The 16,809-nt window shown below is 37.2% G+C and overlaps 1 protein-coding gene and 1 long non-coding RNA gene across 2 annotated transcripts in view; one reads left to right on the top strand and one right to left on the bottom strand.

The window, feature by feature from the left end:
* The window catches only part of LOC309485242, a 46,718-nt gene extending 34,579 nt beyond the window's left edge, over nucleotides 1–12,139 (bottom strand). Inside the window, exon 1 of the long non-coding RNA XR_014201116.1 lies at nucleotides 9,231–12,139. This is a non-coding gene — a long non-coding RNA (uncharacterized lncRNA). The remainder of the gene's footprint in view (nucleotides 1–9,230) is intronic.
* pmp22b (peripheral myelin protein 22b) lies at nucleotides 5,345–16,030 on the top strand. The gene is made up of 5 exons (XM_082151995.1): nucleotides 5,345–5,502; nucleotides 6,424–6,518; nucleotides 6,795–6,888; nucleotides 12,147–12,287; nucleotides 14,441–16,030. The coding sequence occupies exons 2-5, from the start codon at nucleotides 6,441–6,443 to the stop codon at nucleotides 14,599–14,601; spliced, it is 474 nt and encodes a 157-aa protein (XP_082008121.1). The 5' UTR covers nucleotides 5,345–5,502; nucleotides 6,424–6,440; the 3' UTR covers nucleotides 14,602–16,030.
* Nucleotides 16,031–16,809: the final 779 nt, after the last annotated feature.

Here is a 16,809-nt window from a genome sequence, read left to right as displayed (position 1 = left end):
GCCATTCATGATTGTGTGACCTCAAACTTCTTCAAGTTGTACAGCACTCACACCCACACACACACACACACAATATAATAAACTAAACTAACGCTATATATAGCCTCCCAGCTAAGAACTTTTTGCTGATGTTTCAATGAAGTTATTAAAACGTAATGTCTAAATGTTCTCTGAACGTTCAAAACATCCACTTAAGGGAACCGTTGTGTTCACAACTGTGAAAGTGAACACTTATCATGATCAAATTAACGCTGCATTTTCAAATGAATGTTTAGTTCACTTCACATACTCTTTAAAATACATCCAAAAGTTTTACACACATATGTAAGAGAAACACACACACTGTGAGTGAATTTAGATCACTAAATTCAAGGCTTTTGGTCATACCTAGGATATCCAGAACCACCAAAGGAGGGAGAGCATTTTCACATTTGGCTCCAAAACTCTGGAATAGTCTTCCTGATACTGTTCGTTGCTCAGACTCGCTCTCCCAGTTTAAAACTAGATTAAAGTCGCATCTCGTCAGCCAGGCATTCATATAATCCTACAGTTCAAACTACAATCCGGCCTCTAGCTCATAAATGCCAGAGGAGAACTGGCCCCCGACTGAGCCTGGGTTCTCCCAAGGTTTTTTTTCTCCATTAGGTCACCTGATGGAGTTTTAGGACACCATTAGGTCACTTGATGGAGTTTTTCGGTTCCTTGCCACTGTTGCCTTTGGCTTGCTCAGTTGGGGATATTTTGGGGATATTTAATTTCATTTTATCAATCAATAAATTCCTCTTGAAACAAACTTTGTTGTATTATTTTAATTTAATACTGTGAAGCTGCTTTGATACAATCTGTATTGTGAAAAGCGCTATACAAATAAACTTGACTTGACTTGTTATTGTATGGACATTGACTTTTCTCAACCCTAAACATGATGCTGAGCAAAACAAACTGTGATTGATTGCTTTACATGTCAGTCAGATGGCATCTTGGGCGGTACTTTGCCAGACAGCAACATAGTGTCGGCCCAGATCCGGGCCACATCTGGTACATGTGTATTCCACGTGTACCAGATGTGGGCCGAATCTGGGCCAACACTATGTTGCTGTCTGGATGGCCATGAGTATGAAGGTCTGGCAACGCGAGACTAATGTGTAAAATAACGTTTTTGAGCTAATGTTTTGTTTATGACTTTGAACAAACGTTCTGTTAAGGTTACAGGAAGAATGTTTGTTCATAACTTTGAGAGAACCTTCTGAGAACGTTCCCCGTTAGCCTGGCCGGAGACAAAAGTCTACAGAAATGTCTACTGGGAGTCTGAGGGCTCCATCTGATTGATCGGTTAAATGACTATCATATCGACAGCCAGTTTAGAAGAAAAGGAAGCTAAATTTGCAGACGCAGTCTCTCCTATCCTCTCTGTCTCCTGCTGAATCATGCTGTGGGATGATTCAAGAGTCCAGTCTCTTCTTTTATACTATCCGCTGGTGTTTATTTATGGCTTCGTCTCCAGGGAAACTGCAGGAAGTGTGACACACAACATCAGAATTGAACGAGGGGAAGTGAGATTGAGAGGCCAGATCAACAAAGGATATAAGTCTATATGCTTGTGTTGGGTTGGTGGATCAGTTTGTAGGTACTGTATGTATGTGTGAGCTTAGTGCTCATAATGAAAACATGATGACAGGTCTGAATGAGTATAATAGTAGCCAAACATCTGTGCAGTCCTTGAAAGTCCTTTATTTACTCTCATCCCTCGAGTCATAAAAGGGATCAGTTGTTTTTATTCCCACAGACAGTCTGCTCGTTGTTGTTTTTTTATCATGCACACTTTCTTTAGCCGCTTTCTGCTCATGATGTTTATTTCCTGGTAAGTTCTTTAGAGTCTGACTCATTCTACTACAAAACCCGCTCAAGGTGTGAAGTTGATAGCTCTAATGAGTTTCCTGTTATTTTACTGTGATAAGTCCCTCACTTTTGGAAAAAGAAATCTCATACCAGATATGAGGATTATGTCAATAGAGTGGTGTAGGTCTGACGTCAAAACTTAGAAGATGGCCACGGATTCCTTCAAGATTTTCATTTGGGGTTTTATGATGGGGTTTTTCAATTTATGAGTAAAATAAAGCCTGTGGTAAACAAAACTTGACAATACTTTGACGTTTTCTTCTACAATGTACACTGCACACACTCACACCCCAAACTGTCTTATCTAGTTACTTATTAAAAACATACATTTTCAAGTTTTCACTATGGGAGTGTGTAATTTACGTTGTAGAACAAAACGTCAAAGTATCGTCAAGATTTGACAAGATTTCATCACAGCAGAAAGTCGTGAATGATACCTTTATTAAAGTAAACACTATAAAGCAACATAATGCATTCAGACCAATATCTAAACTAAAACTAAAAGTAATATTACTAAGTGGTTTCGTAAAGCCTGATGTCCTGTTCCCTTGAAATGGCTCGTGTCCTTCAAGACATGATGCCTAACAAGACCCATTATCCAGAGTGAAATCAATGTCACACATTGCCTCACGGGGTTTATTTTGTTCTGTTTCCTTTGCTATGCATGAAGGGTCTTTCTGTTCCAACTTAAGCTGTTGCAGGACATGACAAGTTTCTCTAAACTATAATAAATTATTGTGCCGATCTGTCCTTGGTTTGTATAGGCTTGTATACAGAGAATCAAGTACTTTTCTCATGGACACAACATGATGTTGTTGGTCTCCAATCACCAAATATTTAGAGTCAAGGAGTCAAAACCACTTTACAAACCCAAACATGTCTGATAAGTCCTGGATAAATCTCTTAAAATATGGGCACACACAAACCCACATACTCCAAAGCACACACCACTGCATTTAAGTCTGGCCTTGTCTCTCAGTGACTCACAAACATAAATCACACTCCTAATGGCTGTAGAGTGTAACATTAGAGCCTGGTCAGGTTGTGTGTGTGTGTGTGTGTGTGTGTGTGTGTGTGTGTGTGTGTGTGTGTGTGTGTGTGTGTGTGTGTGTGTGTGTGTGTGTGTGTGTGTGTGTGTGTGTGTGTGTGTGTGTGTGTGTGTGTGTGTGTGTGTGTGTGTGTGTGTGCGTGTGTGTGTGTGTGTGTGTGTGTGCGTGTGTGTGTGTGTATGCGTGTGTGTGTGTGTGTGTGTGTGTGTGTGTGTGTGTGTGTGTGTGTGTGTGTGTGTGTGTGTGTATTCAACACTAACACTACTGCCATTGATCCTATACTACCACTCTCTACTCAAGACTTCTACAAACATTGGCATATATGGGACTGCATACCATGGTACCTGAAAAATACTCAGAGATCCATTAACGGTTACTATCCCTGTACACCTTAGATAATGCTCTTCTATAAGCATGCGTCACATAATGATGTACTTACAGCATATATCAGTGAAAATCAAAACATTTTAGTGAATGGAATTTTGGATTGGGAAAATGTCTGTTATGGGTGAATGCCAACATAATGGATGCAGCATTTTTCACATAATGGAAGTCCATCTCCAAAGTACGTCTGTTCTAATATTGGAGATACTGGTCTGGCAAACAAACAGAATGGAGGCCATTAAATGAAATATGTGGGTTGTCTACTAAGGATAATGGCATTTGACCACAATGTCCTAATTTGTCTTATGATTACTAATTCAATAATATTGAACCATTTCTATGCATTTAGTTTTATGGGTAAACACACTAAATAAAATAAAAAATAATAATAAAATAAATGACTTAAACTTAACCGAAACACTAACTGACGATTGATGGTAAAAGTGAAGTTGAAGACATGATGAATAACAGACACCTGGGAAAATTATAATGCAGTATTGCAGCTGAATTAAACTAAATTTCAAAAAAGGAATTTATTAATTTACAAAAAGTGCACATATTTTTTATAGATGCAAATGCAAAGTGTTGAACAGTACAGTTAAAATCCCAGCGGTCCTCTCTGATTGAGCAAAGGAAAGTCAGATATAATGGAAGACACAAGGCCCAGTTTACACTCATGTCAAGCTTGCATTCCCCATGTTATCTCTAGTTTGTGCAACTGGAACGCCAGAACATTCCATAGTACCACAGGGATTATTGCTCCTTGCCCGAGTCAATGGGTGATAAGCAAGAACAACAAGCCACTGTCATGCTGTTAGCAAAAAAAGTGTGGACTCTCACATATACGCAGCAATGCAGCATTTTTATCAGTTCAGTTCCCATCCTCATATTCCATGGCCTGAACTTTCCGAACAATCAACATCTACATCTGTCATCTACATCTGTCATCTCTTTATATTTGCTATGTATCTGCATATATGGGTAGATATATGTACCCTCAGGTACACAAAATGGTTTCCACAGCATGTCAACTATTAAAATAGCATGTAAACTCTAGGTAAATACTATGTAAACCAGCAGAGGTACTGTAGCGATGCCTTACGAACATCATAAAGAGCCTCAGACAACACAACTGACCCCTGATAAGACTGTGAAGTACGAGCCACAAATCATGTAGTCATTTAAACCTGACAAAGCAGTGAAAGAAAACCACCCCTACCACAAAAAAAAAGTGTCCATGGTTATTCCCTGATTATCTGAACACTCTATGAACTGTCTCTCATATCAGGAAGAGCACTCAACACTCTTTTGGTATCTCTCTGCCCTCCCTCTTTTTATAGACTTTATATTTGATGACTGATGAGTGAGGGAAAGGGAGGGGAATCTCTTGTAGAGGAATTCTGCACATTCCTGGAGGCCTCCCAAAGGCCAGCTAATGGGCATATACTCATTTTCACACAGACGGTATCAGGGAGAACTGAGAGTCACCATTTAACAAGTTTGTATCACTCATTCCTATAGCAACAACAACCGGAGAAAAAGAACATCCTGCAACTTCCCAATGAGACAAGAAAAAAAAGCCTTGAAACTGTTTTTGTTAGTTTATTTGATAGCCACTTCTGAAAACATACAGTACAGAGAGTGGATAAGTTTATCTCTTTACTACCACAGGCTCTATTGCCTTATAAACAATATAGAGTTCAAAGTCAAACTGCAGTGATAATGTTATGATAATTTGTTAGTTTACCATGACTGCAAAAAAGGATAAAGAGATTATTCCACTTTAAAGTGATATCAGTCATATTCATATATAGGCTATATATAGCACCACTGTATAGGCTATTTTCTTCATCCACGTTGGTATCCATGAGAACCAAACACAGCTTTCCCGAGTGTGTATGAGCCTGGTGGTTTTCCTGCGCTTTTACGCACAGTGTGTGCTGTGGATATTCTGTGGAGCTGTTACAGGGGCGCGCCCTGACGTAGCAACGCAGAAAAAGGGCGTAGTACTTCCATAATGAGACTCTTTAAAGCTGCTGCTCCATAAAGCATGTTAATCTAGTCGCAGGGATCTGGACTTTGGAAATACGCAGTACTTTTGAAACGAGTGGCGCGACTGCATTTCAGCGTTTTCATCCATTTTTGTGGACTTACTTTCTCTTTGCTCGCAGTAAGTTGGATTTATATTGCAGTACAAAAGTACGTTGACTGTTTATGAGTGTAAAAAGACCGGAGCGGATCAGAAGAAGAGAGTTGCCTAATTCTTGCATTCGGGATAAATTAAGTTATTTTGGCGCTCTGGCTCATCCATAAGCTGATTTCTAACTTTGTAGAGGGACACTGTGATTGCTTTATTACTTACATCCATTAAAACATCTGTTTTGCGCCAAAATTGATGGTGAAAAATAGCATTGTAAACTAACTGCGTTCTGGGTAACTGCAATTGTCGGTCGATCAGCTACATTCTACTTCATAAATAGCCTGTGGAAAGTTTGGTTACACTTTATTTTAAGTTGACGTAGTTACATGCTACGTTACATGCATGTAGTAATATTAATTAACTACATGTATTTACCATGGAGTTGCGGTTAGGGTTTGGTTTAGGGTTAGTTACTTGTAATTATGCATAATTTACTATTTCTACAGTAAGAACATGTAGTAACGTGTAACTACGTCACCTTAAAATAGAGTGTTACCGAAAGTTTTAATAAATCAGACAATACAAATACAAGGTTATATTAACCTTGTATTTTTATTACAAGATGTACCAGGTAACAATCAGCTTTTGATGCACTGGTTAAAACCATCTGGTTTTGATAATAAAAACGCCTGAATATTATATTATATTATATTATATTATATTATATTATATTATATTATATTATATTATGTTATGTTATATTATAAACTCAAACTCCAATGACACATACAATAATATAATTTATTAATATTTTATTAATAAAACTTTTACATATTTATCTATAATACCAACCTAAATTCAATAGCAAAAAATAATGTTAAAGGACTATATTATAACTTTTAACTGGTCATTGATGTACTTTATCAATAAAATGTTCCGGTGTTTGTACAGAACCGTAAGGAAACATCATGCTGCTCCTCTTACTGGGAATCGTCATCTTGCATGTGGCAGCACTGGTTCTGCTCTTCGTGTCCACTATAGTCAGTGTAAGTATCTATCCTGCAGTTTCGTTTATTTGATTAATACAGATCTATCTATCTATCTATCTATCTATCTATCTATCTATCTATCTATCTATCTATCTATCTATCTATCTATCTATCTGATATTAAAATGACAAATGATGTGATAGCTATTAATTATGCAATTATTTGATGTAATTATTAAAGTTGAAGTATGCCAACCACAGGCTAAAAGCAGCTGTAAGAGAATATTTTGGATGTTTAATCCCTGCTAATGAGTATTCTTGCATCCTCTAACAGGCATGGGTTACTAACCCCAAAGGCAGTTCAGACCTCTGGACAAACTGCACAACAATCAATAACGAGATCAAATGTGACACTGCTGACACTGGAGGTAGGATCCTGCTAAATTTTTATATTTAAGAGTGAATGTATGATGAAACCAAACATTTAAGGTGCAATGATATTCATTTCAAGCTTGGAAAAGGTCTGCTTCTCTATCAAGGGTTAAAGAGACACTGTCGCTATGTTACACATAGCAGGTTATTCACATAGGGCTTGGCATTACTGTCAAAGCCCCTTTGCCTGTTTACCACTCTTTATGGTGGGTGTGCCCACTCTGCCTCAAACCTCTGTACTGCCATCTAGGGGTGAGAATGCAAGCATGCAGTTTCAACCCACAACAGACCCCTCTTAAACATCAGCTCAGGCAAGACTGTATAAATAGTCTGGTTGCCGGTGCTGAGCTCGGGCCCCTTGTTTGGGAGTGGAGAGTGCTGGGTTGCAAAGAGGTTTGAGAGCTTTTGGGGTGGGGCAGAGGTAGAGCATTTGAAGCAGCTTAGATTTAGACTGATCCGTGTGATGGCGTAGCATCAGAGAGCCGTAGGCCGAACACGGTGTGATTTGAGTCACGTCCACGAATCAAAATGCAAGCGACGGGGTGTTTTACAACAAGAGAATGAAGGCAGTTTGAAAGAGAGAGAGTGTTAACCAAGTTTTCAGTTAAAATACAAACTAAAGTTGCCATTTTTGAGTTAATCTTGCCATAAAACATGTATATAAAAATATGTTATATAATATTCGTTTCTAAATCATAAAAAGTACTGTGCATTCCCAATCAGTTCACTGTTACACCGTTGGCTGTTCTCGGAGGGTGAGATGATGTCATAGTTTTCGAGCGAGAAACGCCTCTCTGTGCACTTTGGAAATGAGGCGGGACCAGAATGCTTTGCTGTGTTATTTCATAGCTCTCGGTCAGTTGGCGTAGCACCTATAATGCGCTGTGTTTGTTTAGGGTGTGGTGCGGGGTGGGCACATACTGAAGGGCTTTTCTGTCCTGCTCTCCTGCATGCGCTCGCTCACGTGCCGTTGCTACGGTGCTGGAAGAACGTTTTTATTTAAAAGTTTGCACTTTGTAGTTACTTAAGGTGGTTTTTGACGGTCATCTCTAGGCTGTAATGAGGGTCTTAGGGGTTTTATTGGTGCATGACTAGCAATGTCTTTTAATTAGATGACATTTAACTTGCACACAAACAACAGCAGTTTAAATGTGAACCTTTATGTACTGTACTGCAAGGATGCTTTGAATTGATCAAGAGTGACAATAAAGACTTTAACATTGTTACAAAAGGATGTTTTCTATTTCAAATAAATGCTGTTCTTTTGAACTTTCCATGTATCAAATAATTCTGAAAAAACTTAAATGTTAAGCAGCTAACTGTTTTCCAGCATTGATAATAATAAGAAATGTTTTTTGAGCAGCAAATCAGCATATTAGAAAAATTCCTGAAGGATCATGTGACACAGAAGAGTAGAGTAATGATGCTGAAAATTCAGCTCTGTCATCACAGGAATAAAATAAATCCTAAAATATATTAAAATAGAAAACGGATATTTTAAATTATATTAATCTTTCACAATATTACTGTTTTTACTGTATTTTTGATCAAATAAATGCAGTATTGGTGAGCATAAGAGACTTTTTTTTAAAACATTTTTTAAAAACAGTAGTGTATGTCAGTCACTGTAATATTTATATTCATAAATGTTTTAGGTAACGCATTTAAAAAAGTACATGCCAACATTAGGTGACAGAATAGTTTGAATGGAAAATATTTTACAGGATTTATTAATCTAAAAATGTTAAAATATAAATATGGTAAAAGCATTTTTAATATTGAAAGTTGTATATTGTATTAGGGGGAAAAAAGGGAGCAATTTTCTTTGCTCGAATTCTTCACATCTCTAGTAATTAAGACAAAAATAATTGCCCTTCTGTATGTACTGTATACGATGTTGGTGGTGAATCAAAATGGAAAATGTTCTTCTTACTATTACATAGGATAATACACAAACATACTGTGCTTCAGGGCTAAAAGTGTGTTGCAAAGCAATCCCTGCAGGGTCAGGGAAAAATCAATGGGGTTAAATTGAACCCGAGTTCAAAACAAGCAATCAAACCAAGCGCGAAACCATCCTAAGATTACCTGAATGTTGTTGTTTTTTTACACCGGGAGTGATGCGGAACAGCTGGCATGGCGAAGCTACTCAACACTGGCAGCTAAAGCATGCGTGAAATCCTATTCATCATCCTGATATAGAGAACTGTTTCATGGACCAAACCGGGGTTAAGGCAGTCTAGTATTAGCGCACATACTCGCACCCCTGTGTTATGTTTCCCCGGTGCATATTTATCATCTGTTAAGCCACATTATTCACACCCAGGACCATACGTACCCCTCTAAATGCAAACACAAGGCCTCCGCTTTCCAAAAACGATACCTTCTGTCCTGAAATACACATCCCCGCATGACTGCTGACAGAAATACACAGGGTGTTGTCAAGCACAGAGTACAGCTGAACATTTTTTTCAGGAAACTGCAAATGTTTACTTCTTGTGAGGATAGATAAACTGAGGATAAACTTAGTAACAGTGAGTAAATGGACTGTATGAGGGGATGTGCTTCTATTTTTACTCTATTGTTGAGAGATAATTGAGAGATTTATTGTATCATTCGTATTGTGTGGGTGCAGTGTAGCCCCTGTATGCAAACACACATAGCAGCAGAACCTTGTATTATTTATGGATGCAAACTAGAATAGTCTCTTCGTATGGCCTCTGATGAGATGTTCTAAAAACAAATACCATTTCCACAATTGTTTCCATTCTGAGATATTTACAAGCTCAAAAACGTTTTACGATTGTGCAATTAGTGAGATCATTGCTAGAATTTTGAAGCATTCATACGGCCAAGTCTTCCCAACAAAAGTGAAAAGATGATGATCTTGTTTATGATCTTAAGTATTCCAGATTTTCCAGGACTTGATCAAGTTTTTCTATATTCTTTTCCTGGATGTAATCAATGTGATATTGTAAATTGTGTGTCTGAGGGTCTCGGGCTACGTTTTACACTAGTGCTCAATTCCGATTTATTGCTCAGATTCTGGGTTTTTTTTTGTATAGCTGTTCACATTGTTGTTTTAAATGTGGCCAATATCAGATTCCAGTGTGAACAGATCATGGTCCTGAAATGACCCGCATGTGCAAAAGAACGATAAAAAGACGTCACGCAGCACGCTGCCATATGGAAGTAAACTTGGAGGACATTAAAGAAAGCGGTTACACATTGTTTTATAGTGTGATCTGTTGTTGAAGCCAGCAAATGTATGCGTCGGCAATAAAAAAACAAAAAACAAAGATGATGCAAAAAAAAAAAGAGGGAAGAGTTTTTAATATTTATGATACTGGCCCTCGTTTTTTGCTTGTATGTGCTGTCACTGTAATACTTATGAGCTCTGACACATCACTGTCCTTCACCGACTACCTTTCTTGATAACTTCAGATAAGTAAAATCTTAGTGACTCCCATGAGCGCAGAATTGTGACGAATGTTGCGTGACGTAAAAGTCGCATGAATTCCGATACGACTGTTCAGACTGATCGAGGTCGCGCTGCAAAACATCTGACCTGTATCGGATTTAGGACCACATATGGAAGTGGCCCAAATAAGAATTGAAAAGATCAGATTCCATGTGGATTGTGCCGTTCACACTGTCATGACAAAAACAGATCAGAGTCACATGAGCAAAAATAAATAAATAAATAAAAATTCAGATTAGGGTCTTAAACTTATTCTTATTTTCCTGCAGCCTGAATCTAGCCTTATCTTGCATTAGGCTCTAGTAGAGGATTTGGTTGTTCTCAAGGCTATAGTAGTGGCTCTGATTTTGTTTTAATCTGTAGTAGGCTGATCTGATTTAGGGGCTTGACCGTTCGAGTGGCTATTAGGGGAGCGGCAGACACAGCTGAACATGAGAGGATAGGGAGAGAGAGTGAGAGAGAGAGAAAGGAGAAGGGGAGAGAGAGAGAGAGAGAGAGAGAGAGAGAGAGAGAGAGAGAGAGAGGTAGAAACATGATGCTACAGGAATGACCCTTGGATAAGAAATAGACATGCTGGACAACCCATGCATTCCACTTATTACTGCTTGGGCTCGGAAGAGGTAGAGACTGAGATAGAAAAAGATCAACTGCGCATCTCCTACATTATCAGAGTAATGTCATAGAAGAGCCATTTTTGGTTCCTCAAACAACCTTTTAGTGATTTTTTTATATTTTTTTTAACAACCATTTTCTTAATGTCAAGACCAAAGAACAATACCCCTTTCTTCAAAATATCTTCATGTTCAGCAGAAGTCATGCAGGTTTGAAATTAAACTAGGTAGTAAATACTGACAGATTTTGCATGTTAGATGAACTATCCCTTTAAAACTCGCTTGAGGATAGCAATTCTAAAACAGAAACAATTGTTTGTACATAATGGGACATTCCAAAGCCAGAATACACGCTAAACATTAAACTAAAACATCTGCCTCAGCATTCTTCATCAATCTCTAACTCACACAAACCAGTCTCAAGGCATGCCCAGAACTTAATGTCCAAAGCTTTTGTCTTGCAAATCAGTCTTTTAAAGTTTGCGGCCAGTAAGGTTTTATTTTTAAAGAAAGAAAGAAAGAAAGAAATGTTTCCTGCTATTCTGAAATTACTAATGCAAACATTTACCTTCTGCTGTCCACACTTATAAAAGGGTGGAATGGCTCTAATGCAGGATAAAAATGACATACAGGAGGCTTTTAAAGCCATCAAATGTAGGTAATATAGAGTTAATGGAGCTCCTTGTAAGCTGCCGTGCTTTGGCCCTGCATGGGACATCAAGAAAGGATCGATATTAGGTGCTGGTAACCTGCTAAGAGCTTTTAGGAACAGAAACCTCATAATGTTTTTGCACAAATGCATTAAGGGTTCCTGGATTCGCCAGTGCTCTTGAAACAACCATCAAAACTTAATTGTATCTTATTGGCAACAAGAAGAATTCATTATGAACTGATAATTGGTGTTGTTTTTTGCAGACTCACCTCTGTCTTTATCAATAATACATATCTCCAGTTGCGGGCCAATGTGAAAGTACAACTCTGCTGTGATCGATCGAGAATAGCAGATGAGAAAAGAGATAACGACCCACTTAATGCCTATATTCGTGTTCATTTTAAATGACCATCTCCTTCTCAAGAGCGAATGTTTTTATTTCTGCAAATCCTAAGTGGATTCAGGAATAAGTAAATGCACTAATGTTTTGAAATGCTTTCTGTTTTTCAGTTTGGATCCAGGCAGTCCAAGCCCTCATGATCCTGTCAATCATCTTCAGCTTCCTGTCCCTCTTCCTGTTCTTCTGCCAGCTCTTTACACTTCAGAAGGGTGGACGCTTCTTCCTCACCGGAGCATTCCAGATCTTTGCTAGTGAGTATCGAGACGTCATGCGAACAATGCAATGGATCAACTTGGTTGTTTGCAGATGCTAATGAAGTTGACATAGCATGCTGACACACTCATGCAGTGTTAATGGACCCAGAGTGCTCGCAGTAAAAACTAAGGAGAATTAATATTTGTATAGGCTTTTGAGTTAGTTGGCTCAGGTGATCTGAGATCAATTAGCATTTATTAATAAAAGATCATCTATATGACATCGACTGATCTCCTCTGTTCCTATGGAGGTGTATCTGCTTTCATTCGGCTAGATGAAAAGACCTTTGGCCTTAGTCTTGTTACTCTAATGAGTCCTGTCAACTCTCATTAAGCCACAGACGGCACAGGAAACCCTTTAATGCGCTCAGCCGCGGTTACAGGCAAACTTCCTGCACATAATTCAGTTATGATTTCTTGAGATTAAATAATGCAGAACGCAGAGTTATAAATAGGCAAGGCCACCAAAACAAACCGTTTCTCTTCATTTATGGTAAACAATACGCGTAAAAGATAAGATACGGGAAGATGAGTTTTACAGTAATTTACTGTTGCTAATGTAAAATGATAGCGCTCCTTAGAAATGTCTCTTTGAGATGTAATGAAGATGTAATATTATTAGAAATCATTACCGTTCCTGGATAATGACTAGCTCTGTAGGCGATATGAATGCTTGATCTTTCAGTACGTACTGAAACCGAGGGCTTTTAAAGTTCATATCTGTGACTCTCATCAGAGAGGATGGACACTAATTGAAAGCTAAATGTCAGAGGGGAGCCGAGGGTGTAAACAGCACAAAGCCAGACAGTTACAGGTGCCCACTGAGTTGGCACAGGACACACAGCCGCTGCCACAAGATGAAATGTCAAGACTGGCACTCTGAAGGTGGTCTGTGGTCCGCCTGGCATAAACGAACGTGCTGAAAGTGCCTTGTCATGTTTCCTTCCTCTCATGCAGACTTCATAGTCAAGACTAGGCCAAAATTAGTTGGAGGACTGTTACTTAGTAAATATTGTGCGAGTTTCTTTGTTATTGTTGTACACAAGTATACTAAGACGCCATTCTCAATTACAACCAAGGTCGTACACAGAGGCCAAAATACTTGCTTCTCCTTTTTTGGACCAGTTAAACTGAATAATCGTGCTTTTCATTAATTAATGCTCTGCTTCTTTAAAAGTAACGGTAATGCCCAGCATCGTTGATTTGATTGGCCATCTCAGTCATGTTGACATTGAAGAGCGGCGAGCGCTGATCAGCTCAGATGAGAAAGTTGCTTATCTTGGCATTGTACAGAATCTTTGCAGCATCAAAATAAAGTTATTATTAGGCAATTAGTATTATATACCTTGGAAAAATAGAGGTACTGAGGAGCCTCAGTGATTACAACACAAATTATTGGATATTTAATGTAATATCCTGACCATAAAAGTGTTCCCAAAGCCTTAAAAACAATATTTATAACGTAAAAGAATAAATAAAAGAAAGAAAAAAAGCTTTAAAAATGTGAAAGGTTTGGGGTTAGTATGTTTTTTTTTTCTTCAAGAAATACTTGATAAAAGATGCATTAAAATATATATATATTTTTTTTTTTAAATAAATGCTTTTTTTTTAACTTTCTATTCATCATAGAATCCTGAAAAACATGGTTTCCAAAAAAAATTATAAGCAGCACAACTGTTTCCAACATTGATAATAATAAGAAATGTTTTTTGAGCTGCAAATCAACATATTAGAATGATTTCTGAAGGATCATGTGACTGAAGACTAGAGTAATGATGCTGGAAATTCAGCTTTTACATCACAGGAATAAATTGCTTTTTAAAATGTTATTTTAATTTGTAATATTTCACAATATTACTGTATTTTTGATCAAATAAAATGTCTTTCAAAAACATTTTTTTTTTTTTTTTTTACAAAGCCTAAACTTTGCAGATATTCTTTATTATTACTATTTTCTACAGTTTGTAGGGAAGTAATAAAAAGCATGAAATGGCATAAATGGAAGTGTGGATATTTATATAAATATATATATATATTAAATAGTGTTAAACAACCTTGGAATTCCCAAATATATGATTTTTATAGGGTAACATCAGTCATTTTGTTGCATTTCCAGACAGTTAATTTTTCTCTTCTTCCTCCCTCCCCAGGTCTTTTCGTTATGAGTGGAGCTATCATTTATACGGTAATGAACTACATGTGGGTCCCTATGGCAGAGTCCTTTGGCTTTTCCTACATCTTGGCCTGGGTAGCCTTCCCTCTGGCATTCATAAGCGGGTTAATCTACGTCATCTTGAGAAAGCGAGAGTGAGGCGGCACTGTCCTCTCATGGCCGCTACATGGAAATACAGCTTCGAAGCCAAAGTATCGCACTGCATCCACAGAGAAGTGAAATCCCACAGTATCTTCACCCGGGGGTCAGTCAAAATCAACCCCACTGCCACCCCGAAAAGACATATTCAATACCGTCATCATTTGAAGATGTATATAGTATCTATGGTTTAAAACCTATTTATAACACTTTTTACATATATGTACATAGTATTATATGTTTGCTCTGTTGACAAAGTACCTCTTTTAGCTAATAAGTGCCTAGAGCGTGTTTGTCGCAGAAACGTGCATCATTAGCCATAATGTGTGTTTGTGTCTTTTGTTTTTCTTCTTTCCTTATACGGCCAAAAAATACTTATAAAAAGGTTTTCGATGTATTTTAACCAAAGTGCATGTGTTAAATTATAGGGAAAGTGAAATGAAGTGTTTTCAATGAAGATGAAGTAACTAAAATACTGGTTAGATCGGCAGTTTTGAAAGCTTTTTTTTAAAATAGTTTTTCTTTGTTTTCCAACAAAAAATGGTGCTATGTATTTACCATTCCTTTAACTAATAGCCATTTAGCCTTTATTTAGAAGGACATAACATGAATGAAAGTCAAAATCAAAATGCCATTGAATATATTGTGCTTGTGCCTATAACACAATGCTGTACATACAGTACTCACCAAAAAAAGGTTCATTTTTATAATAAAACAAAGAAAATGTGTTCTGAGTAACACTGGGTTATTAGTTTAGTTTTGGGAGATTGTGATGGAGGAACTGTAGTAAAAACAGAGACTAGGAACTATTGATTTTAGTTGGATTTAGTTACTTTTAAGAGCAGTATTAGCAGCAGGATTTGAGAAAGGCAGTAATTCATTTAAACAGTTGTTGCTTATATGTTACATTCAAATCCAAATACAATTCAGATGTATAACGTTTGATGGGTTTGATCACATGTTATCTGTTATTACAATTGTGGCATACAAGATTAAATAGTTGAGGCAAACGCCTTTCATATTCAAATCAGATGAGCATAAAAAAATTAAAATAAAATGAAGGGACATTAAATAATCCAAGCATCAGAATGACAGCTCACAGTCCTCTTGTATATTACGCAATGTATCCGGAAAAAGCATCGAAGTGGCGGTTTTGTTAGGTAAACTGACCACTGATCACATGATGGTGGACAGATCGTAACACCTGCATGCATTGGAAACATTTTTCAATACTTGAAATATAACAAGCTGCAATGTCTACCATCTTGAGATGCTTTGTTTCTACTCACAGTAATTCTCAACGTACTGTAATAGCATGTGATTGTATTTAACAACTCATTACTTACAATTAAAGGCCCTATTCTGAGGACCATGTATTAGATTACTTCTCCTGCAACACCAAAAACAATAAATGTTTTGTTATGATGAACGGAACATGTTGCCTGTTTTCATGGTTATAGTGATAAATGTCTAACTAAATCCCATTCTGCTTTTTTTTTTTTTTCTGTGACTGAACAAACAACCTTTATGCTGCAGTCGAATCATTTATTTTAGCAGCAATAAAACTTGTGTGTAAAGGGATTTCTGTATGTAGTGATGGATAATCCCCTTAAAAATATCAATATATAATCAATATGTGGTCTGTTCTGACATGGGACCAGCACTAGAAAAATGTTGCATGTGCTCATTTCCCAACATTAACACATTTTAGACTGCAATTGTTACTTGACATTGTAAGACTTAAACCTGAAGAAGAAGAAACAACTGAATAGTGTTGAATTAATTTGATCTGGCTAAAGAGTGTGATATTATTTGTATTTAATTTAATTTCTGAAAACACCTGTACTGTAAGTTGTCTGAAGGAGTGTGAGCTCTGATGAAGACTGTTCATTCACAAGAACTCAACTCTGTGCCTCTGACTCGCCTCTCTTATCAAAGCTTGTGTTTGTGTGTTTATTAAAAGCTATTAAAAAGAAATACTGCTTGAAAGAAAACTCTCTCTTTTGACTTAATTCCTGTGAAAATGCTAATTAATTAAAAAAGTTTGCATTTGTATGAGAAGCAGTGGTGGGTTGTGACCCAGAAATGGCTCTGATAGCACAATGGCAAAAACGCAAATAATAAAATAATAATATATAATATATATAAAATAATGGTAAATTAATTATAATTTTTATATAAATAAATATAAAATATAATATAATATAT

Source organism: Leuciscus leuciscus (genome assembly GCF_965113295.1).
Source record: "Leuciscus leuciscus genome assembly, chromosome: 21".
In the NCBI taxonomy this organism is placed as follows: Eukaryota; Metazoa; Chordata; class Actinopteri; order Cypriniformes; family Leuciscidae; genus Leuciscus; species Leuciscus leuciscus.
This window is presented reverse-complemented; position numbering and strand designations above follow the sequence as displayed.